We start from the raw sequence: 26,539 nt of genomic DNA, 5'->3' as shown, positions 1-26,539 counted from the left end.
CGCCACGTGTATTTGTCACGGGAGTGTCAAAGATCCCGGTCGTCGTCAACGAGGCATATCATTGGAAGAGAGAGCGAAACGCTCAACTGTATTGGTGAATTCTGACCGAACATCAACCGTCAATTTGTTGCTGTAAAGACGCCGAGGTCGATATTAACGACATTATCGTACAATCGATGGCACCAGACCGAGGAACAAGTACTATTGCCGTCTAGATAGCGCACTAGCACGTTGATGGAGACGTGAAGCATAATGAACAGGCTGATATGAGGACCGGCAGGCGAGCGCGGAAGTTCGAAATGAGAAAGCCATGTCGACCCATTCTTCGTGATACGTGAGATAGTTTACAGAAGAGCACTGGGGGAGATTTGAGGGAAATGACCAGAGATGAGGGTAGGGGTATTCACCTGGATTCAAATCCAGATACATATACGTCTTTCCACCACTCAATCTAGACCCGGCCAGACCTAGTTGTCGAGTTCCTGATGTCAACGTTCCTTCAACCAACTCGATAGTCCCATGCAGCATTGGAAGAAGCTGCCGTTAAATAAATGTACTTGAGGGAAGCAGGCTGCTGGAACGTATCATCTAACCGGCGAACAGAAAGTAGCATCGTTCCAAACTTCCCCGTGTGAACTGGTATGGTCGAAAACTGATAGATAGCAAGGAAAAATGTATGGGCGGTAGTATTAGACGGAGAACATTCCGAAAAAACTGTCAATATATTCGAATTCAGTGACCTCTGACGAGGTACAAGGCAGGAAGTCATTCACCTTCGTAAGAGGTATCATTAATTCCCGCAGATTAGAATGGATGTTGTCATTCGAAGCTCAAGTCGATCTAGAAGATGGATAAGATTAGAGATTAGGGGGTAAGGAGCAGGTATTGCTATTATAGTGATAAACCATACCTTTAAGTAACGTTGACTGACATGGTGGTGGTTTCGTATACGTAACGGTATAGCAGAAGAATTCAAGTTGCCGCATGATTATCATATATTCCCAGCACGTGGCTTGGTTACGCGTCGAATCATCATGTAAAACAGGACACCTGTGAATACTTATCTTGAGTTTTCTGCTTACATAATTAGACTTACCAGGAGAGAAACTTCATCTGGAACAACAAATGTACAACAAATTAAAATTATAAGTAAAATTAGTACAGACAACTGTAGCTCCAAATACAGTCTGTGGAGTATTCGGATCCGAACAGGTTCCGAAGACGTCTTTTCGTGTTGATGCGTGTGACCATAACGGTCACCGCATCTCTTCTTTGTACCATCATCATCTCTTCTTCAGGTAGCAGTCCTCGTCGCTGTAGGCAACGACGACGAAAGCTTTTTCTTGCCTCTTTCTTCTTGTACAGTCCTTTCCTTGTGCAGTCTCTACGTGCCTTCTTCTTTCTACACGCGTCAACCCCTTTTTCTCCTTGCTCCTCCACCTAGTTTTTCCATCTCTGGACTCTGTGTCAACTCGCGTTATGACGTCCACCGCTGCACCTGCTGACCGTCTCCGCCCTAGGGCCACGCGTCCTGAACCCCAACGGGGTGCCCAAGGTCGTTTTGTGCCACGCTGCGACATTCAGATGGGTGGGCAAGGTGGTGACCTCGAAGATGAGATCGCGGGCTCCGATTCGCCTTCTGCGACTGGCGACGAAGACGACATTGATCGATTCAGCGACCGTCAAACACTTCAACCCCCGACCGTGAATGTGGTGGATGATGACCCCACTGAGGGCGCTCGGGACGGTGGGGCGTTCTCCACTCAGGTTGGCACGGCTACCCTTTCTGCGAAACCTACCGGCTCGGCGCTGTCTGATTCTCCCCCTGGCACTATCCGAGGTCCGACACCGAGTGGTTCCAGGCGCATACAACCGGCTCTCGCTCGTTCTGTCGGTAGTCCCTCTGTCTCTCCACCTCGCTTCTCCCGCCTGGAGAAAGCGAAGGGCAAGGAGCTCCCCACACATACCAACCCGCTGGTTGCGCAATCGCACAGAGGTATGATGACCCGCTGGTCTCTTCCTGCCCGCAACTAATGTACCCGCAGGTATGCCCCCCGCAGGGATTCCGACGTCTGCTGACCCGCTCACTGCTGAAAATGGTCGGCTTCACGAAGGTATGGGCCGCACCCGCTGGTTCTCCCCTCATGCATTCTGATACATTCATTAGCTTCTGGTGCTGACCCCTGCCTGGATCGCATCTTGCACGATCGCAGAACGGTGAACCCGCACACCAAGACCTGTTTGGAGCCCGCTCCTGAGCTCGTCGTGGATTCGAATAAGCGTCACAGATGCAGACGTCGCAAGCGTTCACCTTCGAGCTCGTCCTCTTCCTCAAATTCCTCTGACAGCGAGTCCGATACCGGTCCAAGATCGAAGAAGCTGAAGCTAGCGATCCTAGATCCGCTCACGGCGCAAACAGTTGTTCTGCCCTCATCTGGGATGAGTCACATCCACATAGCCGTGGTCCACTGCTTGTCCAGCGGGTGGTCGTGGCCGATTTCCCTCTGCCTTTTTGCTCCTGCATTCAAGGGGAAGCTCGCCAATCCCTCAGGCTCTGATACGAAGTCATTATTCAAGCAGCTGAACAGTTTTCCCATCAGCAGCCTCAATCGTGGGGATTTCCACGATGTTGCACTTCATTTCCCCAACGCTGTTGAGCGTTACTTCATTCCCAGAGACGGTCGCAGCGCTGGGTCGACTCTTGCTCTTAACCTCGCAAAGATGTTTCGGGGTCTGTTCGATCTTCTACGTTCACGCCCGGACTTCACTGAGTTCTTTGACACCTACAAAGAATATCTGCAGGCCGCCATGGACCAGTGGTATGCGAGGCGCTCCAGCGAGGCAATCAGGTTGGATATTTGGGACGACAGCCTATGGGCGACGGTCCGGGACAGGCGTCCTCTAGCTCTGTTTTCCTCGGGATCCTTTCGGACCTCATCCATTGTGCCCCCGGCGTACAAATCTTCGGCGTCCGCTCCCCTACGTGGCAAAACCCCGTATTTCTGCTGGATCGGAGGCTCTCGATGCACCCATGACTTTGGGCGACACGAGCGCGCCGATAGGGATGTCGTGTGGCACACTACCGGAAAATCCTACACGGACAAGGACGGCAATCAGTACTGCCTCGCCTTCAACGGTCTCAGGGGCTGCAACCGAGGACAATCATGCAGGTTCTTCCACGGATGTGGCCAATGCGGTTCCAAGGAGCACTGCTCCAAGGATCACCGTGCCTGATCCCTACCCAATCGTGACCCGCTTCAAGCACGAAGCGTGGTCCGAACTCCTGGCTGAGCTTGGCTTGCTCCCGGAGTTTGCGGATGTGCCAAAAGGCATCCGCGATGGGTTCCTGATTGGCCTCAAAAACTATAAATTACAGCGCACCTTTATTCCCGATAACCACTTCACCTCTGAATTCGAAGCTGAGATCATCCGTAAAAAGTTTGCAGAGGAGGTCGAACTTGGCCATCTTTCTCCTGCATATGATCCAGCTGTCCTTGAACACTTGATTGGACCATTTCGCGTTGCCCCTCTCGCTGTTGTTGAACAAAAGAACAAATATCGCATAGTCATAAACCACTCCTACCCTCGGCCACTTCCACACTATCCAAAGGCGAAACCTCTCCCTCCCACATCTCTGACTGCTGTTGACGCCAGAGTCACATCTGTCAATGCCCTTATTGATGCCGACAGGTACCCTTGCCAATGGGGGACGTTCTCGGAATGTCTTCTCATCGTTGCAGACGCGACCGAGGGCACTCAAGCAGCTGTCTTCGATGTTGACGCTGCGTTTCGCAATGTCCCCTTACATCCGTCTGTTCGCCGCTTTGTGGCGGTATCCATCGATGGGAAGGTCCACTTAGATCAGGCCCTGAATTTTGGCGAGGCTTCCGCACCTGGCATCTGGGGCAGGATTGCTGACACCATGGTGGCCATTCTCCAGGCGAAAGGTGTCACGAAAGTGGTTAAGTGGGTGGATGATTTCATCCCATTCCGCTCCCCTATTGGGGGCTCTGCTGCAGTGGGCTTCATCTATGCCTACGACGAATCACTTTTCTGGGATGTTGCCAATCACTTGGGCTGGCCATGGGCTGTTCCAAAGTTCATTCCTTTCGCGTTTACCTTCCTCTACATAGGATTCCTGTGGTCGCTCCGGGACAAGACGGTGCAGCTTCCGCAAAAGAAGAAGCAGAAGTACCTTGACAAGCTCAGCATCTGGCTTGGGGCAAACCACCAATCCCTCGAGGAAGCCGAATCCCTCATTGGGACTCTTAATCATGTCACCCTGGTGGTTCCCGACGGGAGATCCTACCTTGTCAACCTGTTCCGCTTCCGTGCTTCATTCAAAGGTGACCACATGTCACGGTTTAGGCGTCACCGGGTCTCTCATGTTCTGCGGGGTGACCTGCAATGGTGGTCGGACAAGCTCAGGCAAGACTTTGTTGGGATTCACATCACACGTCCTCCCACTCCATGTGATACGTCGCTTTTCGTGGACGCATCCACCCATTGGGGCATAGGACTTGTTCTCGACGGCCGGTGGCTTGCTTGGGAACTCAAGCAGGGTTGGAAAAGGGACGGAAGGGACATTGGCTGGGCCGAGATGGTGGCAGTTGAACTGGCCGTCCGCACTCTCGTCTCCTCTGGTATGACCAACCGTCACGTCATTATCCGGTCGAACAATCAAGGTGTTATTGGTGCCTTGAAATCTGGCCGCTCGCGTGGTTCGGAGCAGAACGCAATACTACGCAAGATTGTGGCCCTGTTCCAGGACCATCGTATCTGGGTTTCACTCGAATACGTACATACGTCTGCAAATGTAGCTGATGGTCCTTCCCGTGGCATTTTTCCCCCATGAAACTCGCTGCATCCCCGCCCGCCGGCGGTTCCTGCGCATCTGCAACCTTTTCTCCATCGCTCCCTCACGTTTCATGACGAGCGCCTGCTAGCCTGACTGTCACCCGTTCTCAGTGTTTCTAGTGAAGTTTTTCTTAAGTAACGTTTCTCTCGCACGCCTTACTATCACGTTTTTCACACTTACCATACGCCATCTCCCGCTGGACACCTCAGCATTAGATTCGCAATGCATATCATTGATACTTCAGCTTATTTTGTCCCATTTGTATAATACTCTGATACCCTAGCATAGGGTACACTCTAGCATAAACTCTGTATCGCTCGGATACCTTATCACTGATTATATGGAACATTCCATGGTTGCGGCTTCGAGTGTTAGTGGTTTTTTCGTGGTCACGACGGTCGGCTCACCTTTGTGAGATTGACCGGTGAGGCGGTGTTGTGACATGTGCCTGTGACTGCGACACCACATCCTTGAATTCCTCCTTCACGTTCGTCAGAATCCATCCTCAGTACCATGGCACCCACCTCTTCACTATTGTCAACTAAGCAAAGGCTTCTTCAGGGCAGCAAGCAAGAGCAGAAGCCGGCCCGCTCACACTCTCCTACACCACTACATGCTCACTCCCTTTCAACTCAACGTGTCCTGTCTCATGCATACTCTGAGAAGACGAGAGCAAGAATGTGGGGCGCTGTGGAACGGTTCAACATATGGGCAGTGGATGCTGGTCTGAAGGAAGGTACGGTTCCTTCCGAGAAAATTTTGGTGGACTACGTTGCGAATACCATGGCGGGACATATGGCATCATCCACCGCGAAGACTCATCTACGTCTTCTCCGGGTTCATTGGGAATCGAAGGGTTGGAAATGGCAAGGTGCCCAACAACTCGCTCTTTGTTTAAAGGCAGTAAAGCGCCTGGTGCCGCCGTCTTCTGTTCGTGACAGACGCACACCTGTCTCTACAGAAATGCTGGAGCTACTTCGTACCAACCTCGATCTTGGTCAACACGGTGGGACGCCCATGAATCAACTCCACACCGCATGCTTTGCGGCCGCACTTTGCTCTTTCTGGGGTCAACTCCGGCTCGGCGAGATCCTACCTACATCCTCAAAAGTGACCGACTACAACCATCTCACTCACCCAGTGGTGAATGACCTTACGCTGCATTGCGACCAACGTTCCTACAGACTATTCCTGCCGGTGACAAAGACTGAGGTACTGCGGGGTGACACTGTTCTAGTTCCGCGTCAAGACAATGATCCCCTTGACCCTATCAACGCGCTCTACAACCATGTTGGCTCTATTCCTCTCAACTCCCTACCTCTATTTTCATATGTTGACACGTCCCTCAACATTCGGCGATGCCTCACTAAGGACACTTTTCTTTCTGTCTGCAACTCTATTTGGATAACATACGGCCTATCAAAGATCACTGGTCACTCCTTTCGGATTGGTGGCACGTGCCACTATTTGAAAGTGGGCGTGAATCCTCACCTAGTCAAGGCATCTGGTAGGTGGAAATCAGACGCGTTCTACGCCTATTGGAGGGATACGGCCACCATTTCGGCAAGTCACCTCGAGGGCCTAGGAGGAAGAGCCGCTGCATGTGTGGGGCGCATGTCCCTCTAGCCTCGAGCTTGGGATCTGGGTGAGTCGTCGTTCCTACTACGACGCGCCCGAGGCTTTCGAGTCTGGGTTGTCGTTTTCTCGCCTCCAACTCACCAGATCCTCTCTGACTGAAAACTCCCTTTGTTCTCACAGATCTACGTTCTCAGTCAGAGCCCCGGACTTCGCCCATCACCATCATTAGCATACTACTCTAGTCTACATCTCAGATTGTACATCATATTCTCAGCCTATGTACGGTCACGTACTGCATCTTGTAACACGAAATGTGAATACGCAGCGGTCCAAGGCTAGACAGCCTATACCCAACATAGGCTCAAAATGGATAACGATATCCAAGGAGGCTCACTGACTCCTCCGTGTAGTGTCTTTGTAAGTCTCGACCACTGCAATAAACCAATCTCCCTTCATCTACCGTCATCCTATCACCTCGATGTTGGACCTCAACCTCTGTATTAGGACCAGTAGTCAGGACCAAAACAATCTGCTGGATGAATTCTTTATCTCTCGATGAGATACTGAGTTTCCGGAGACAAGTAGTTTCTATCTTCTCCGTCCAAGGGAGGGCATCAGGCCCCGGAGAAAAGAAATCCTCAAAATTCACCTCTTCAATTGACTGTTTCGCTCTATCAAATATCCCAAACAGTTCCTCCACAGTCGGCGCAAAATGGTCAGGTAACCTGCTCAAATCCAGGACCTTCAACTCCGAACTCGTAGTTCCCCAATCCACCCGAACGCCTGACAGCACCAGCCGTCTCACGGAGCCAACATAAAGAGAAGAGAGATCGACGGGATCACAGATGGCTGGAACACATAGTGTGAGGTCTGTAAGATTTCCCAACCAAAGGCTCCCAGGAGCATCGACCATCCGTGGACTCGGAAACTCGAATGGAAAACCCGCAATATTGCAAAACAACCGGACCAAGGAGTTTGGGAACAGAAGGACATCAATCTTCCGTATTCTATTCTTCACTTCATTTAACGCCAATGTTCCATTAAATTCCGTGGGTGACCTTTTGGTGAATAATGAAATTAACGTATCTCCTGATCTGGAAAGGTATAATGAAGCCAGCAGAGGGTCGCATATGTCGATGGTTGACCATAATGCAGGCATCTCAAGTGCGAGAATTCGCCAGTGTCGACAGACTTGGGTGAAGGAAAGGTGAGGTTTGGATGGGGTTCCGTGAGCGTCTGCATGAGCCATACAGAATGTGAATATAATTTGCAGGATTTCCGCTGGGAAGAGGGAGTTGATGGGGCATAGTTGGTTAATGTTCGAGTGAATGGCGGATAACTCATGGAGGAGTTTGTATTCTAGGTCGAGCAACGAGTGTTGGTGTTCATCCATTGTAGGTGAAGAAGGGGGAGATGATATATGATATATTGATAGGTGGGAGGTAATAACGCGTATAAATATTACACCCTGGCCATAGAGCGGGAGTATCAAGTATCGGTAGGGATATTTTTCAACTAATTCGGAGTAGCTTTCAAGGTTTACATCAGACGGAGAAAGTCGCTATGTTTCTATTTCCGCACCGTGCGCCCATTAACAGCTTTGGGAGTATTGATTATTATTCCGTCTTGAGCAGGAAGGATATTAGGAAACTGCGATAAGATGAGCAAATGTATTTCAGCAAAGCCACCAGGAAATGTGCAAAACACATTCGGATTTTCAATACTTTTCATAAACTTTTTTCAAGTTGGTCGTTTTGTGTAGGGTTTTGAAGCCGTCAGTCTGAATTCGAAAGGTGACTTGTACGCGCGAAGGTGCAAGCCCACGGTGGTGGAAGGAGCGGGTGTATAATGCCATCCTCGTCGTGACCAGCGAGCTCGACATCGACTGCCGCTGGAAACGGACTTTTTGAGGGGGGAGGAGTGCTCCGTCGTGGAATACCGCAAGAGCCGGTTTTCATGCTATGGACTGACCCTCGCATCTTCGGTGGAAATCGAGACTCGAGACTGCGAGGAAAGATAACGGATTGGTCGAGACTGGATTGAAGTTCCTTGAAAGCTTGACAGTGAACAGCGCTCTCTATGCTGCTGGTGTAAGATGAGCAGATAAAAAGCGAGCAGTCACATTAAGAACGCACTTCAATTAATGCCCTCTCTGCATTTCAACGTGCCGTCTAATCTCCCATGCACCAGAATTTGGGAGTAAGCAATCGTCTTGCACAGCTCCCGCCTACTCGATTAAAAGACACCATTACACAGGTAAGTGGGTGAATAATCCTGTTATAGATGATAGAGGGACCTCTTCTAGATTTGCATGGGCCAAGAGGCGATTTGAAGGCGTCGACAAAGTGGGAGGGGAAGAACGGGCCGACACGTGACATGTTGAGATACCCAGTCATTTTCCATCAAACTTCCATCAAACTTTCATCCACTTCGATACAGAGCGGATTGCCATGACCGTAGTATTGTGACTTCAACTTCTATCAGGTCGTGGAACGTAGAGTCGCACCGCTCTGAGGCTTGCAGAAAAATAGGTCCACATTGTCCTATTTTTATGCATATCCGCCGGATATTTTGACTTCGAGCTCGAACTTAAACCGCCCAACACATATAATGTGTCATTTTCCCGTTACCATCAACCCAAACTGGCTGGTTTATTCGGGCGAAAATAATTCATAACCTAAAAGGGCTCGTCCTGGCTCAAAGAAAGGCGAGATTGATTAATTCCTCATCTCCATGGTGACCATGCTAACGGTCAGGTGAAAAATATAACCGTCGCCGCAGTGACAGATCTACCGTCCCTCGTGGTTTTTATTCGACGGATTGCCGTGTACACAATAAACTGCTTTGCGCTCTGGTATGAGCTAAAACTTATAACAAGCAAATAACAAGTTAACGTTTCAAGTTCTTTCGAGTATGCGCTAATGACTCAATCAACCCTTTATGGACCCTGAGTGGCTCTAACATCTTTCATGAATGTTCGATGCTTTGGCCAGCGCCTCGCTTGTACCTCTGCGCATGCCACATTGGTCTAAGCTGAAGAATATAAGGCAGGAAAAGGAAACGTCCAAGCATCGTGTTCTCAAGGATCAGACTGGTATAAAACACCGTTCGCGTTCAAAGGTCAACTACCCATCTTCTCTTTCCTTAGTACGCCAATAGTGAGGTTTCACGGTTCCTCTCTTTCAGAAACCCAGTCACTATTCAATTGACCGACACTTTATCAGATGTCCAAAATCACCCGTCAAAACAGCTACTCCCAGGTGTCATCAACTCAGAGTGGCTACGGCGCAGATACGGAACCTTCAATGGACACCGAGTCCGACTCATCCACTACCTTGAAGTCTGTATCTACTCTTGCGACGTCGGGAGGCTCCCAAATATCCTGGACCTCATCCCAATCGAGGTTTAGACAAGAATTGGAGGCTAATCTCGACGTTATACCACGCTCAAGTCAGGATATCGACACGGATTTCAATAACTCCGAGCTCCCCGAGTGGCCTTCTTATTCACAGCCGAGTCAACGAGAGGAAGAGTGCGTTAAACAGGAGTTGGTTCCTGAGGATAGTTGCTCTCAGCCTCGTCAGGTCGACTTGGTGATTCCGGATGTCGGTCACGATTATGACGGTGAGTATCATGGTTCCCCGAGTCGAGCGAGTTCGCCGGCTATGACGGCTATCGCCGATGACTCTCCGCCCGGGACTCCTCGAGCGCCAAGTCCTTCGGGAATGGTACATGGAGCAAATGAGGTGGAACACGGTCACCACGGACGAAACTGTGAAGAAAATACCCAACCATTTCCATTTCCAAGCTCTCAGCCCCAACTTCTGTCCGCCCAGCCTTCTAATGCCTCTATCTCCACTACACACTCGACTCTTGTAGCCTCCGAGTCAAGCTCTAGCGAGTCGGGGCAATCGGGGGGTAGTCAGGATCGCCTTTCGGACGAGCCTTTGGATTCTTTCACGGTGCCACTTCTACAACAGCCCACGTTAGGTCTGGAACCAGCGATTCCTCACTCTGCTTCGCTACAAGGAGTCCGAACGCCGATCCGAGAGATGTATGGGTACTCTATGGGCCGACCGGGACAATATCCGGAGTTCCCTCTGCCACAGGGGGGTGTAAGCCAAGCTCAAGCGAGGGACTCGGCGATGGTACCGGTGGAGGATTTGGTAGAGGATGAAGGATATGGGGGGTCGGTTTGTGGTTTGAATGATTATGACGATGATGGGAGTCAACTTAGGGGTTGAAGTGCAAAGATATTATCTTTAACTCACCTTTTTTACGAGCTTTCACGCTTGTAGTGATAGAATAGTACTAGTAAGTAGTTACTCTATGGGACGAAAAAGCATGTAGTAGGTAGGAATAGCTCAATAATAACTGGATATTCAACGGCACTACGAAGTTCTTTAGTACCGAGAGTGCGTGGTAAATGAGTACAATAATAAATACCCGTTCAACATATCCAACCATAAATTAGTAAATAGGAATATCTAGGCTTGTTCTTCCCTTCCTAAGCTCGAGATTCTTTCTTTATTGATGATATCGGGGACATTTGATAGTCCATATCAGTATTCGTACCCGAGTTTGAATCCGAGTTCAAATCCGTATTGGAGTCCTCCAAGTTCGAGTTTCCCATAAGCGTAACCCTCGGATCCAAACCAAAATCATCCAGATCTATAATCGTCGATAGTACCCCCGGTGCCGGTGCGGCCCGGAAGGATGTAGTGTGGGTTTGATGGTGGTCTACGTGATGAGTGTTGTTGTTGTTGGTGTTAATGTTGTGGGAGTGTTTGAATTCCCAATGTCGGAGGTAGAGGAGGAAACGTGCGGTTAGCAGGCACGAGAGCCTGGTAAGTAGTGTGGATGGATCAGAAATGGAGGCCTCATCGCGAAGAAGTGAGTTCTTACGGTAGAGTGAAGGCGTTTAAGACGCGTTGAGCGTAAACACCTGTCTGTCAGCGTGAAGAACGTATGCGGTCAGTGTCGGACCACGAATCGGACGAGATGGACGGGACGGTCGCTCACATACCTGTGTACGTTGTAAAGACGCAGCGGGAATCTGGAGAAGCAAAAAAAGGCGGTTAGTGACGACCGGGGAATGGTAAATGGGTTTAGACAATCAAATTGAAATGATGACAGGAAGCAGCGGGAATTGAAAATAGACTTACAAAGTTGAGAACTAATGTGCATGTTGTGGTCAATGATACGACACTTTTATTTTTGACAGTTCCGTAAGGCATCATAGAGGTTTGAGGTAAGGGCGCCTTAGCTCACCTAAAATAAAAGACACCTGTTTAGATCACCCGGGACGTGAGACAATGTCGAACAGTTGAAGGAAAACTCAAAAACTCACCTTGTTCAAATATGAGATACAAAAATCCTCCTTTATGGTTACTCCACGGGCCGCCCGCTCGAAACGCTTGGACAGATCGGATTATCGTCAAAATAGCAGACGAATATTCAAAAATGACCATCAACGCGGCTAAGATTCCACTCGCTATACAGATTGAATCATTAGAGATTGTGAAGTTGTCAATGGCCCGGGTTCTTCACTTACCTGCGTTCCCGCTTCAGGTTTTTCATAGATCCACATGTTGTCAGGAATACATAGAGGGAGAGAAAGTGAGAGGACGAACTCACAGACGGATAGGTTCCGGTTTTGCGATGCAGGCGAGATCGGGTACATGTAGCTGATAAGATGGAAGGTTTTGTAGGTTAGTACAGAGGTAAAGGCTTCGATGAGAAACTCACGACGTCAAGAATGATGCAAGCTAGTCCTAGTAATGAGAAGTAGATTAGGATCCATCGGTTTCGGTTGTATATTGCATAGGTTCTAGCAGAGAATGCGACTGACCGGAAATTTAGGAATTAAATGCAAAGGAAGAAAGACAAGCAAAATGAAATCCTTACCGATGACAGCAGCACGACCGAGGACGCTGAGTGCCCCGACGAACTTATACCAAGCGTCACAGCTGTCCTCGCAAAACAAAACATAATACTCAGGGATCAGGTTCTACCGCAAGCTCAAGGAGACTACTAACTAAGAGGGGAATCAGCGAGCTGAATCATAAGGGGAAAATTAGAATGGCTCACCTTATTACCAAGCCGATTCCCAATAGCGAGAAGATAGAGTACGTTCGCAACTAACGCATATCGGCACCAGATGTAGAGAACGGTTGATAGGCGGAATTTGGATCCCCAGATGTATTTGACTTCCATCGGGAAGGTTAAAGCGTAGTCAAAGAAGAGGAGGGCTAGACCGAGGTCGTAAGTAAAAAAAAATAAGAGAAATAGGGTTGAAAATTCTGTACCCAAACTGGACCATTGGATTTCGAATTGGAGATAACTGGTAGCGGTGAGGTTATAGATCCGAGAGAAACAAGGAAGGACTTACTGAATGGCAGCGGCCTGTTCTGCTTTACCGACCATCGCCTCCCAGAATTTGTTTCGAGGGTGGGGAACCGTAAGCTCAAAATATCTGGAAGTTTATATACAAGTACAATGCCGCGTTTAAAGGCTGGTGCCGAGAGTGGCTTAGGGGAGACAGAGGAAGAAAAAGGTTATTTCCGTTCCTTGATAGCAATAAACGTAGATGAAAGTTGACTAGGACTGATCGACGCACGAACGTGCGCACGGATTTCACTGGGTATGCCCTGAGGAGACCGACGGCCAAGAGTGGGTCGTGGGGAGAGTTTTCGTAAAGTTGGAGGACAAGGTCAGTTCCGTTCCCATCGATGATAGTTGGAGGTCGCATCTGAATTAAGATTGTCATTCCAAGCCCTTCTTTCGTCACAAGTCGAGAAACGGCGGAGGAAAAAGGTACAAGGGTCATATCACTTGACGGGGAAGGATGAGATTTACCCACAGTGAGATAGATGTGAGTCAGTTTTATCTTCGTTCTTAACTCTTCATCAGCTCTTCATTGAACATTTTAGCTATTTTCAACCTCGAAGCGAACAGTGTTAGTAGACTGCCAGGACAGCAATGGGCGCTCTGATGCTTTGATCAGAGAGAATGGAGAGTGTAGGAAAAGACGTCCAAAGGGCGATGGAAGGAGAAGGCAAGCCGTCGTGGGAATAAAACAAAACTGTCGGGGCTCAAGCGCTCAACGGCAGCACAGGCACGAAGTTGCGGCATGTACAGTACAGTCTCTACCAAGTCCACTACTTACCTCTGGTATCTCACTGATTAGGCGTTACGTCCGGATTTGGGTCGGGCGATGGTTTAGTATGACCAGAAATATACTTTAGAGGCTCAGGCTTTTCGAACTTCAGGCGTGACCCGGCCCGTATGCCGTATCGATGAAATGAAATCCTCGTGTGCGTTATCATATAGTTTACGGCGAGAGGCTTCAGAACTATCTCGCACGTCGGATGAAATGTTGTTCAACAAAAGATAAAACTGCCTTGTACAATACTGTGTCCGAACAATCGATGGAAGGGAAGCGTTCGAAAATAGCTGGCAGCGTTAACGTTATGCGACACCATGTGATGTGACTTACATAAGCGCCCAAGGCCGCCAAGCAACCGCCAAGGTTACATACCTTTGCCCTTCGGCTCTCACCCACATTTGCGACTCATCACTGGGCTTAGGGTCAATCGTTACCAAATCGCTATCAAATCGCCACAAGTAAAACACTACCATAGGCTATTAGACACTTACGATATTCCTCGTAGTGCAATGGCTGAATTTTTGGATAAGATCATGTACGGGCGCTGTCTTTTTTATCCTACCGATCGACCGCTGTTGTCCACATCGAATAGCTGCTAATATCAAGTTGTCCCCCCGGCAAGGGGGCCCATGGATTTGATTCCCTGACTGTGACCTGGGGGGGGGGTCTGGCCAGCAGGGCGGAAAAAAATTTTTAGACCCACCTACATCTGCAATTTAGCAAGGTCCAATTGTGGATTCTGAGCCAATTCTGAGTTTCTGAAGGGTAATAAATATATAATCTAAGAGTGGTTGTTGTAATCAACTCTCTGGGACTGTTTGTAACCTTATTCCATACCCGAAAGCATCATCCATCAAGACTCATTGAACAGTCAATCACTGGAGTGATACTGTGGTATTTCATTTCCAGGAAATCTTAGTTTAAAAAGGCTAACAGATATAATATTCTAGGCTCAGAAGATATAGACTCCAATGAAATACCAATATCAGAACCTGTCATCATTAATGGTTGGGTAGAGAGTGAGAAAAAAATGTGTAGTGTCATTTGCGAGTGATGTCAAAAATAGAAGAGTAGGTCAGAGACATGTGTACTTACCATATATGGTGCGTGGGAAGCTTACATAGGGAGGGGGGGGTCCCCCAAGGGGTCGTCTCAGCGAAAACCGACCCCCGGTCATTTTTTTTAATTGGTGGGCCCCCTTGCCCCCCGGTCCACCCAAATTCGTTGGGGCTCTTGAAGATACTAGGCAGATTAGGACTGTGTTATCGTTTGTCAATATCAGCTACACTGCCAACCTCAGAAACAACTTCATTTAGACTCCCTCCAGCAAGTCATACTGTTAACGAGCTGCCATTACATGCCGCTCAAGGGATGGTTATGGTTGATAGATGAGTAGTACTAGTGAACCCTCGATGACGAATGGTATGTGTTTAATTTTCTAGTTTTTGTTCATCCATCCCTTAACACTAACTGAATTGTTTAGAGCTAGTGTTCTCATCGGCGCGTTCGGCGTGGTTCGGCGCGGTTCGTACTGGTTTGGGTTCCGGCGGGTCGCCGGAACCATTGAGGGATGCGGTTCGGGCCGGAGAACCCGACCCAAACCGTTTAAACCATGGGTTCATGAAATTTTTTCTCTTTTTTTTACAACAAAAATGGGTAGAATGGGTAGCTAGACTGTTAATATGTTATGTAGTGCAAGAAAACACGTTATACTATGGAATTACAGGCTACGTAGGTAAAGGAAGCTCCCCAAAAGTTTCGCCATACTCTGCCAGTCCAAGAGTCTCAGAAAGCACCGTTCCGGCCGCCAACTCCTCCAACTCAGCTTTTTCGTGTTCAATATCGAGGTGTGCAGTGAAATTAAGCTCCAGCATGACCTGGCCATTCCGTTTGTACGAAAATTTGAGAATTTGAAGTGCCTCCATGATGTTGGGATCAAGGAGGTTCCTGAGGTCCGACTTCGTCAACTTGGTGGACGAAAACACCCGCTCGCATGGAACAGATGTCCCTTGAATTGGGAGATAATCGAGAGCGGTAAGGTAAACTCTCGGAAAACGTGTAGCAGTCATCTGTAAATGAGAATATCAGTCCTTGAACTCGGTTCCTTGGTGTGAACGACTTACCCCCCACTGCTCGAAGATGTCCTCAGAGGTTATGGGCTCAGCAAGGTAGGCATCTACTTCGGCCTCCGCACTGAGAGGACGTCGTGAGCCGGAGTTTTGACCATCCCATAAGATATCGGTGGCCCAATCGCCTGTTGCACTCCCCGTAAATGGATCAGCACTACGCTCGTCGCCAGGAAGATCCTTTTGCTGCCAATGGCTTGTCAGTTGACGACAAATGGTGCAAAATAGGGCTTCCCATACTCTGACCACATCCACAAACGCCCGCTTGATCCTTTGGTAGTGTTGCAGGTATTTAGCCTGTATATATCCCATTTTAATATTGGGAACTACGACTGTATTGGAGAGTAAGTGCTGGCAGGTAAGTCATGCTTTGCGACTCACTCATAGACAAGAAGTACGCCGGAACTTTGATGAGACAATCATAATAATTGTTGAGTTTAGCGATAGCAGCATCGATGACCTCTGCGACGTTCGGACACTTCACTCTAAGTTCATCTAACCGATCTGTCATTGCGTTGAATGACGATAGAGCCTTGCACAATGTCAGTACCCGCTCAGAAGATAAACGCTGTTGGAAAGCGTGAGGGATTTGAAGGAGTTCGGTCACATCCTCAATCGCTCTCCATTCGGCCTTATGGAGTTGTTGGTTGGCTTTGATCTCGTGGTAGGTGGGATCGTTGAGGAAGCGGTCGATGGCCTGAGTTAAGGAATCAGAAAGATAAAAAGCACATAATGTGGATTGTTACTTGCTGGACAAAGTTGCTTGAGCCTTACTAGCATTAAATGGGAAGAAGACCACCTATTTACTATGTCTTTTAGCAGCTTGAGGTCTTTCCCTATTGTTCTCTGTGCCCAAATCTGCATCCTTGCATGACGGGTCCCGCTAGAACGCAACTGAATCATGGTCAAAGATAGCAATGAGGTATAAATAGGGAACTTACTACTCGGATAAGTTCTCGACAACGAGTGAATAATCCAACATCTGGAACAGTGGGGTCACTGTCCCATGTGTACCTGTTTGCAAGATCTGTATTCTCGATGACGTCCATTGCGGCGCTGATGGCAAGGTGGACAATGTGGGCGAAACATCTGTCTGAGGAAAAATGGAGTATTGACAAACAAGACCAGTTCCATACATACCTGATATGATTCTCTTCAGGATTGAAGTCTACCCCTCTGTCGGCAAGTTGTTCGGAGATTGCATACATCATAGTATCATTATTACTAGCATTGTCGACTGTGATGTAGCCAACCTATGTAAGAGAATGTCATACATGTAACATGTCAAAAAAGAGCGACATACCTTTTCAGCTAGTTCAAGACGATCGATGATCTTCATAAACGCTAAGGCAAGATGGTGCCCTGTATGGCTCTCTGGAAGGCCAAAAAATCCGATCAACTCTGATCGCAATCGAAGCTGTTTCCTGCCGTGATTTCCCTCTTTCTCATCAATCCAGGTAGTGACGACTGTGACGAAGGGGAACAAGGTGATATCCGACCACCCATCCATTGAAAAGGAAACTTTGCCCTTGACGTCCTGGAAGTATGAATGAGAAAAACGTCTGAAAGGTGAGATATACGGAAGACTCGCACCCTTAGATCCGTTTTTAGATTGTGCATGTGAACGATCCATGCCTCCATCACCATATCCCGCATGGTTGTGGCATGTGGAATGTCATGCGGTTTGAGGGTTTCACGCAGCAACAAAAGGATGTTCCTGAACCTGGGAGAATCAAGAAGACAAAACGGCTGAGAAATGAAGTTCAGTATTCAGATGATTTGAAATGTCGCTAAAGTACCTACCAAATCCTCAGCGATAACGAGCTCCATAAGAGCATCCACAAAAAGGCGGTGCGTGAAATGTTGGCGGTTGAGATTGTCGTCAACTTGCTGTCCTCTCTCGATACGATATGCACGCAGGATATTGGGTACTTTGCCTGTAGAGTGGATGTGGATCCCCATTTGATCGCATGCCTTGATCCACACGTCGGTGTGTTTCACGATAAGGTGGTTTCGTCTTGTCGCCATGTTTGTGCCGTGTCCATAGCGGGCCTCTTTTCCAGCAGCACTACCAGAATTCAGTCAGCTTCAGTCTAATGACAAGAATATTTGATACCTACAGGCAGAAACGACAGTAGTCCTCGGAGTTGGGGTCCTTTGGGTTTACCAGAACCATAAAATCGTGGACATCTCTGCACCTGGTCTTGTCATCCTTTGCAAGGCGGCTACTGGCTTTCCGTTTAGGCGTTGGAAGGTCTGCGAGAGTGCCATTCCTGACATGCGCGGGCTGACGCCTGATACGAACGTCGGGAGATCAGACAAAAGTATTTGTGGCGTGCCGTCTTGGAGGTTGGGGATGTCGTCCATCCCGAGTTAGACTGTCTTCCTCTACATCAATCGACTCATCTTCATCACCTGGATCAGCATAAGAACTGCCACCAAAGGTGACGGTATGCGCTGGTCGGGGGCTGGGAGTGTGAGGGTTACCCTCCTCGTCGTCGTCGAGCTTGTCCTCTTCCTCGTCGTCATTCACATCAACAAAAGAAGGATCGCCGTTATCGTCTGCCAAAAGATAACGTCAATGATGAATGAAAGCTGGAATAGTTGGAACTTGCCTTTTACGACTTTCCCAACTTCCTTTCCTTTTCCTTTTGACGTCCGGTTGGGATGAGCTTTGACTGGCTTTAGGAACTTAAGAAAACACAGAGTGATAACGTGCTCACTGGATCCAGTAGACCTGTCCCCGGTACGAGACCCCACCGCATGCAATTCACCTGCCATTTCATCGAAAGTGAACTCCCCAGAATCGGAATCTGAATCTGAATAAGAACAGAGGGTTGAAAGCATGAGTTAGCCTGAAATTCAAATACTCAAAAGTAAAACGCACCATCAGCAAACTGAGCCGCCTTCTTTTTGCGTCCTAGAGGTGCATCAACTCCCATCACCGTCACTGGGAGACGGTTGCGGTTTGGAGTGTGGGTTCTAGCAGAGCGACGGAGATTAGGTTCTGGGGTGGCCGGGACCTCGTCTGTGAGAGAAGATCTGAGCGTTGCTATAAACTATACGAGGGGCGATACACACTTTGGAGACCAAAAAATTCTAAAGTTTTGTCAGGGGTAGTCTGACGACCATCTGAAATAGCTGAATCTAGTACGACATTTGGTCAGACGAAGAGAAACCAAGCCAAAGCGCAAACTATATGTATAGAAACGACAGAGGGCGATACCCTCTGTGCAACGGGAGCATGGACAACATGTTCTTGAACCTGTTCTATGAAAACAAAGATTTTGAATAAGTAACAGTAACGGAGCAAACATAAACGATTGAACTTACGATCCACCGAGATGTCCTCATAGGGACGCGGCTTAGAAGCAGCTACGACATCGTGAGTGAGGGTATGACTTTTTTCGCGTGCTTTAGGACGTGGAACCAACAGTCCTATAGGTTCTATGAATTTGTGAGAAGAAGAAAGAACAGAAATGAGCCAGAACAAACCAGTGGAAGAGTCGGGGGCAGCAGCAGCCCTATGCCCATGTTTGGTAGGCACTTGTTGTACATCTGACATGAGGTCAGTAACGACGAAGAAATATGAATGACAGGCAGAATGGTACCTTCAGTCGCTCCAGAAGTCGTTGCATTGGGGTGACCTGCGTGAAGTGGGTAAGAAAATCGATGGGAACGAACAAGAGATAACACGTACCACTAGCTTTTTTCCCTTTCTTCTTGGGGGGCATGGTCGCTTGGTAGCGGAATTACGACTGGCAGAGGGCTTTTAACGATCTGAGTTGTGACCAGTGACCATCGCATCATGCCTTGACTGCATGGAGAATACTGAGGTCAGAGAAACCCAATGTACGGCAATTAGTTCTTGAGGATTCGTGTAAAGGCGGAGTACACTCACATATGAGAATAAAAACAGACAATTTGACTCGATTTCAGGGGGTTGTAGTAGATGTTATCTCCGAATATCAACAACTTATGTCCCTCATGCCCTTCGCTTGAATCCTCGCCATTGTCAATATGGCCTCCAGACCAAATCGTGCAGCTTGTGCCTTTGCTTGAGTCCACGGCATTGTGAATGAGGCTGCTCTTGACCAAATCATGTAGCTTGTGCCTTTGCTTGAGTCCACGGCATTGTGAATGAGGCTGCTCTTGACCAAATCGTACAGCTTGTGCCTTTGCTTGAGTCCACGGCATTGTGAATGAGGCTGCTCTTGACCAAATCATGCAGCTTGTGCCTTTGCTTGAGTCCACGGCATTGTGAATGAGGCTGCTCTTGACCAAATCGTACAGCTTGTGCCTTTGCTTGAGTCCACGGCATTGTGAATGAGGCTGCTCCTGACCAAATCGTGCATCTGCCAAAATTAAGCGAAATTATCAACACGTTATAATATGTGTTTAAGCTGGCTATGCATACCTTAGTATACCAATAGACAATTTTTCCGGGGTTGTGAAGGCATACTCGTTATGGATGCCTATTTGAGGATCTGGTAGGTGGCCGTCCAGGTTCAATTCAGGGTAAGCTTCACTATCAACATAGTCTTACCGTTGATTTATATGGATAGGATGCAGGGTTTTACGCCTAAAGGTTACACTCTGTTCACAAGTACGTATCCAGTATCCTAGTCAGACCATGACGAACTGGCAGAAGCGGGGCGATTTGGAAAGGATAAGGGCAATACACCTGATTTCCTGTGTATTACGGACATCTAATGCGGCATAATCAGTAAGATGAATGCGAGCTAGAGAATCCCGACGCATACCTTGGGCTCGGAATCGAGCGGGATGAATGATGAACGCACAAGCTGCTTTTCCTCTTGCTCGTCACCTCCCACCCACCCTTTTTGATCGTTATCTACCTCTGTAAATGACTCTCCTGGACACCAGCATGGCCTAGTTACCCCTCAATGTGAGTTAGGTAGCGGGTATCAGGGCAGCGATGCAACGATCCCTGACAGCGATCAATGGGCATTATCAAGGCTTTCAGAGCGCTTCCTTGGATATATGGCGCAAGCCATCCTAGGAAGACCTCATTAAGCCTTGAATGCACGAGTTCACGGCAGAGGTAGGAGAGGAATTGGGGCAATGTGATTGGTACAAATCTGTACGCTCCAGTGGGTAATGGTGAATGTCGGAAAGTCAATGAACAGTTCGCTGACGTTGGAAGGGTGTCAATATTCCTCCAAGTCGAGACCTAGAAAGCAGATGAAAGATGGTCAGTAACAGTACCAAGCGACGTGAGATATGCTAGGACTTTTCAAAGAAAAAGTCGACTTCAACGTCTATTTTGGATCTCTCCTCACTCAGTTATGTTCATACTGTTTCATACTTTAATTATTTCGATTCTAGACTAGCTACTATACTGTAAAACAACGGAATGGCAGACTTACCGTTCACGATGATGGTGGTTCTAGGAAGATGGTGACATGAATTGTTTCCCATGCGAGTCATCGTAGTTGTTGTTCCGGATTGGGCAGTTTCATCGCAGTCCCACGATGTGCTGACCGGGAATTAAGCTGAACACGATAGTAGCGACTCCCAGGAGTTCGAGGACAATTTAGACTTCGATGGTAAGTATTGTTACATTGCGTTTCAGTATCTTATTGCTAACTGACGTACTGTAGGTTTTCTCGATGATCAGGATCACGACGAAACCGAACCTCAGCCTGCACGCATACCCAACCCAGAGGAGCCAGAAGGACCGTCATTTATAGACTATCTAGAAGCTCGTTACATCAACAGAACTCTATCATTACCAAGTATCGAAGAGACCGACAATTTGAACCAAGGGCGGCTAAGTGTAGCTGGATGGCAGAAAGGAAGATTGAGTGGGAAGGAGTGGTTGAAAGACAACGCAAAAGAGAAAAGGACTGCCCCTCGTGAGGCTGCTGTCGGTGAATGGGTCCAGATCCAGTCTGGGAGCTGCGGGGGCGACGTAGGATTGGTTTCAGAAACACGAGGCCCAAGGTCCCTCATTCTGCTTGTTCCACAGCTGGACACCAATTACGCGGCAGAAGGATCTTCTCGAAAGCGCAAGAGACTTGCTACACGGCCTCTACCTCAGCTTTTTGACCCTCGTAGCTTCCCAGAATCCATATTGGTCGATGCCGAGGCTTCTAAGTACAAGCATCTTCGAAAAACCTTCGTTCATGGGCTCCTTGTTTCCTCTTACTCCAATTCCACCCTCGTACCCACGACAACTATTCCTCCTCGACTTGAAGCACATTTCAATCGAACAAAACATCCTCTTGTTAATGAGTATCCCATGGCTTATCCGGCAGACTGGGTTCTCGCTGCTGGCGACAAGATCCTTCCGTCCAAACCCTCCTTGAGTATGATCCCCGGGTCATTCAAGTACTTAAATGCACGTCTAGACCCGAAGCAGCCCCAGACTTGTACGGTTGCCTTTGAAGATGGCGATTACGCCCTTCCTGTTCGCCAGGTTCGCAAAGTTGTCGATCCTGGAGATTTTGTTCGAGTTATGGGCGGTATTCAGAAAGAGAAGGAAGGACTCGTCATCACATCCAGAAACGGTATACTGGAGGTGGCTCAAGACGACGCTGATCGAAGCCTTGTGAGTTTCATTTTATTTCATCTCAAGCTACAATACTGATTATCGTCTAGTTCAAAGTCTATCTCAACTCGACCGAGACAATTGTGTCCACGAACACCGCAACACCTTGGGTGGGGGCAACTGTGGCCGTGCAACGGGGTCCTTACACGTTTAGACAGTGCATCGTCAAGGATGTCGTACGGCAGGAACGGCGGGAGGGTAGACGCTTAATGCTGAGCGTTTACGTGCTTAAGCTACAATGTCACGCCCTTCTCGACCATGACAATGTTGTGGAAAGTAGTAGTGGAATGAGGCTCGTTGACTGGCGACCTCTAACTAAGGTTCAAGAGCGAATTTACGGTGTTGGACCCTCGATGTCAGTTGGGAAGGAACCTTGGATAGGCACGAAAGTACGGGTCATCCGCTCTCACTTCAAGGGTGTGACCGGTACAGTTCAGGAAGTCACTCTGGACCGGTCTCCTATGCCCAAGTCCAGTTTACTTTTGAAAGTAGAGCTGGATCTGTTCCAGGCGCATCGAAGTCAACCTGTCCATGTACTCGACTACAGCTACGTTGTGGAACTCAATTCGCAAAAGTTCCTCAATGTCTGGCGTCTGCTTGGTTGCAGCCACAAATTCTGGCTCCCTCGCAAAGGTCTACGGAACCCGGTCGATACCCTCAAGGCCATCGATGCGAGCTATGTCCCGTCGAACTCTTTGGTTCCTGGTACTCCCCTTCCATCACGCGATGAGATGATTGAGATGCTAGTGACCGGAGAAGATGCATGGAATCCACAGTCACCCACATGGAATCCAGCACCACGTTCACCCATGCCTCAACCTGCAGGAGAGGCTCCACCTTGGGATCTAGAGTGGGATGCATCTACTTTCTCTGCTACCAACAAGAATCCTTCAGCTATTCTTGCCCGACTCAATGCTGCAGGAGAAGACACGTCTGAAAGTGCACCAGCAAACTTGGCAGAGGAAGCGGCGGCAGCTCCTACTTGTCCTACACCTCCACCTCCACCTCCACCTCCACCACCTTCATACTGGTTCTCCCAAGCGGGCCTGGTGAATATCGAGTTTCAAATCGGTCTCAAGAGCACTGGAAAAGACAAGTGGGTCACCCTCGTTCAGCCTGTCTCTGTCGACGACAAGCCCGCTGTCCACTTTTTGAGAGACGGCACTCTCGTCTGTCAAATCGATGACATCAGGATGCCCCATGACGCTATCAAGCCTAGCACTGAGAAAAGCTTAATGGTGGTGGTTGGTGGTGCCTCTGAAAACATCGGGAAGCTCGTGCGACGCTTGGGCAACTTTTATTTGGGAGAGAAGACTGAAGACAAGCACCGAATCATTGTTGGAGTCATCAAGAAGAACACCATGCGCGACGAACAACTGTCTGAAGAACGCCTGGAATTGGATCCTAGGAGCGATTTAGTAAGGGTGAAGGAGACGGATAAAGAAAGGGCAAGGTTCAGCAAGGATATCAAGGCAGTTCACAACGTTATTTTGGTTAGCAATGGACATAGGGCTGAGATACACCCCGTTTCTTGATTTCTTCCCGTTTCACATCCGTTTTGGACTGTAGATAGACACTTCTTGTAGCCATAGGTTCCATTCCTTGCTGGTGGCATCAAGTTCTCTGATCTGACGTTCGCCTCGAGTTCCGTGCAATGGCTTTCTCAAAAGGAACCAGCCTGATGATGTTTAGGTGTATTGCAAATGAACTCATCGTTCTGGCGATCAACGTTGCTGTTCTTCTACCTGCTGTATATTATCGATCGACATCGGCCATTTCTACAAGCCCTGTGGCTTTCCCCCTCTATCTCTCCCCTTTCTATTTATCCAAATGACATCCAAAAATGACCCTTTTGACATGCGTTTTGTGGATAGGACTTGGCCCATTCATCCCTGCAAACCTTTGGTACCCCAGCGAAAAGGCAGTTACCGTCCGAAAACACCTTGAAGCTAACCTCAAGGACAAGGATTCCAAGTTTCGTCTTATCTTGATTTAGACGGTTCGCTAACCATTGCCATTTCAGATCAAAGGCTATATAAGCGACAGTTGGAACCTCGGTAATTCCTGACGTTACAGGACATGCTCGAAAGCTCCGGGTTTCTCTGGAAGACTTGAACCGACTCCAATCTGAACGAGAAGATATTGTGGGACGAGCGAAAAAGCTCGCAGAAGTAGACGATATTCGGCAACATATCCTGAAAGCCGCTTCAGGTTCTAGGCGAAGTCCAACCAGCGATGTTTGAGGATGTCTTTGACAAGGAGCTAGCCAAGTACGACAAGTTCATTAAACTGATGAACGATCTACAGCCACGGCAAGGACAGCTACTCAACTCGATTAGAGTAAGTGGAATAGCTTTCGCTCTGACTGTGAACCGGGTCTTAAGTCATTGTAGGCAGAACACAAGCTGTTCATCCAATCACGGAAGGATGACACGACCGTCAAAGAGAGAGAAAGGGCTCACATAATGATGGAGGTACTTGGAAGCCTCTTAAACCGCCTTTTGTGGATGTATTTGGGCAGGAATATGGATGTCAGGATGTGGTAAGTCCTTTCCTGTTTCCTCCTCATTTGTTGCATTCATTGTTTCTGATTCATCCTTGTCTTGGATTGTGGAGCTGTAATCTTCATGTCCATGGGTACACCGACTGTCGAGATGCACGAGCAACGTTCAGCTCCCCATCGATCGTCGGAATCATCATGGCTGTCGGAAATGTCGGCCAATCTCTCCTCCCATACAACAGAATGTGACACCTTCCTCTCCCGAGATGGTAGTTTCACATCGCACAAAGTCCACAAAGATGCGCATCTCTGGGAGTTTGGCGATTCCGGCGGGATACTCATCGTGGTTAATGATGAAGAACCTAAGGATTTCGTCGCGTACTCCATCGATCAGGGAATGAGTTGGAAGGAATACAAATTTGTAGGTGAGGGGGAGAGGAAGGTCCGGGTGAGGTATCTCGTTACGGTGCCTGCGGATAATAGTAGGAAGTTTATCTTGTTTGGAGAGCGTGCTGGTGGGGAGGGATCTGTAGCGATTCCGATTGATTTCTTGTCATTGATGAGTAGATAGTGTGAGTTTTCCCCCAGAAGAATTTGACAACAGCTGATCTTTGTTGCGGCTTTCAGGTGTCTTGGACCCAGACGATCTCAATCACGATCCCTTTGAACTGTGGAGTCCTAGTGAAGGGAGGAATGAAAGATGTGTCTTTGGGCAATAGGTGAGCGTTCTTGTTGCATTCTTTTCGTTTGCTACGGTGGAGTATTGACATTTCCATATAGAAGCTCTACCATCACTGTCTGCCAGATGCAATGTGCTACGTCAGTGATGGACTGGAGAATGAAGAAAGAGTCAAGATTGTCGATAACTGCCCTTGCATTGAGAGCGACTTTGAATGGTCCGGTTCTCACAGGTTTTCACGTTGGCGAGATGCGTTAGAGTCCTGTCGCTAAGAACTCGTATCATTTCTCCTGGTCATTTTACAATGGGTACAAGAAAATAGCTAGCTCAAGGTTCGCTTTTCGTCATACATCCCTATATTCTTCAATGAACCCTTTCATTTCGTTCACAACCTGATTGATAGACATAGCCGGAAGGTCATATCGTTCTCGATGTCGCAAACTGCCTTTGAAGTCGTTAATGGATATCAAAACAGCAAAAAAAAAGCGAACGGACTCACAATCACAAGGTACTGTCGACACTTGATATCCGGCGATCTTGAGCTTAGAATGCAGTATCGATTCTGGATGCTAGTTAGCAGAAAGCATGGACATGGGATCGAGAGCCAACCCATTCGATGGCACCAACGGAGCTTCGTCTTGTAAACCTCTACCAGCTCACTTTCATCCAAATGGCAGTTTTGTCGATGCTCCGCAAGTCTTCGCTCCGGATTGTTTGTCCTGCCTAACTTCACGAATTCCTCTTTACCTACAAGAAGATAAACCCATCCCTCTGTGATGCGCAGTGTTGAATAGAGTGTAAGAACGGAGAAATGTCGGAGTCCGTCGGAGCTCCGGAGTGCGAGAGAGTGGCTAAAGAGAGTATAACCTCAGTGACGGTTAGACACTTGTATTAAGATATAGTACCTAAAGAGAGTATACTATAGAGGATAAGATGAGTACTTCTGAATATGGGAAAAGAAGAGAAGACGACTTACACCTCAGTGACGGTTAGACACTGAGGTGTGGTTGTACGTATTCAGTAACTATATAGACTAACGGAGATTAATACCACGTG

General features: G+C 48.3%; 3 protein-coding genes across 3 annotated transcripts; 1 reads left to right on the top strand and 2 right to left on the bottom strand.

Annotated features, from left to right (window-relative positions):
- Positions 1-6,797: 6,797 nt before the first annotated feature.
- On the bottom strand, positions 6,798-7,829 carry E1B28_002113 (uncharacterized protein; the record flags this gene model as incomplete). The annotated part of the gene is made up of 1 exon (XM_043159026.1): positions 6,798-7,829. The coding sequence occupies one exon, from the start codon at positions 7,827-7,829 to the stop codon at positions 6,798-6,800; it is 1,032 nt and encodes a 343-aa protein (XP_043002624.1).
- A 1,709-nt stretch (positions 7,830-9,538) lies between these two features.
- Positions 9,539-10,680, top strand: E1B28_002112 (uncharacterized protein; the record flags this gene model as incomplete). Its single annotated transcript, XM_043159025.1, has 2 exons — positions 9,539-9,594; positions 9,661-10,680. The coding sequence occupies exon 2, from the start codon at positions 9,661-9,663 to the stop codon at positions 10,678-10,680; it is 1,020 nt and encodes a 339-aa protein (XP_043002623.1). The 5' UTR covers positions 9,539-9,594.
- A 263-nt stretch (positions 10,681-10,943) lies between these two features.
- E1B28_002111 (uncharacterized protein) lies at positions 10,944-12,862 on the bottom strand (the record flags this gene model as incomplete). The annotated part of the gene is made up of 14 exons (XM_043159024.1): positions 10,944-11,280; positions 11,342-11,385; positions 11,463-11,492; positions 11,602-11,644; positions 11,708-11,723; positions 11,787-11,930; positions 11,991-12,001; positions 12,074-12,123; positions 12,185-12,282; positions 12,344-12,405; positions 12,451-12,473; positions 12,527-12,687; positions 12,745-12,779; positions 12,828-12,862. 14 exons carry the CDS (start codon positions 12,860-12,862, stop codon positions 10,944-10,946), a joined length of 1,089 nt encoding a protein of 362 aa, XP_043002622.1.
- Positions 12,863-26,539: the final 13,677 nt, after the last annotated feature.

This window comes from Marasmius oreades, chromosome 10, assembly GCF_018924745.1.
Source record: "Marasmius oreades isolate 03SP1 chromosome 10, whole genome shotgun sequence".
Taxonomy (NCBI): Eukaryota; Fungi; Basidiomycota; class Agaricomycetes; order Agaricales; family Marasmiaceae; genus Marasmius; species Marasmius oreades.
This window is presented reverse-complemented; position numbering and strand designations above follow the sequence as displayed.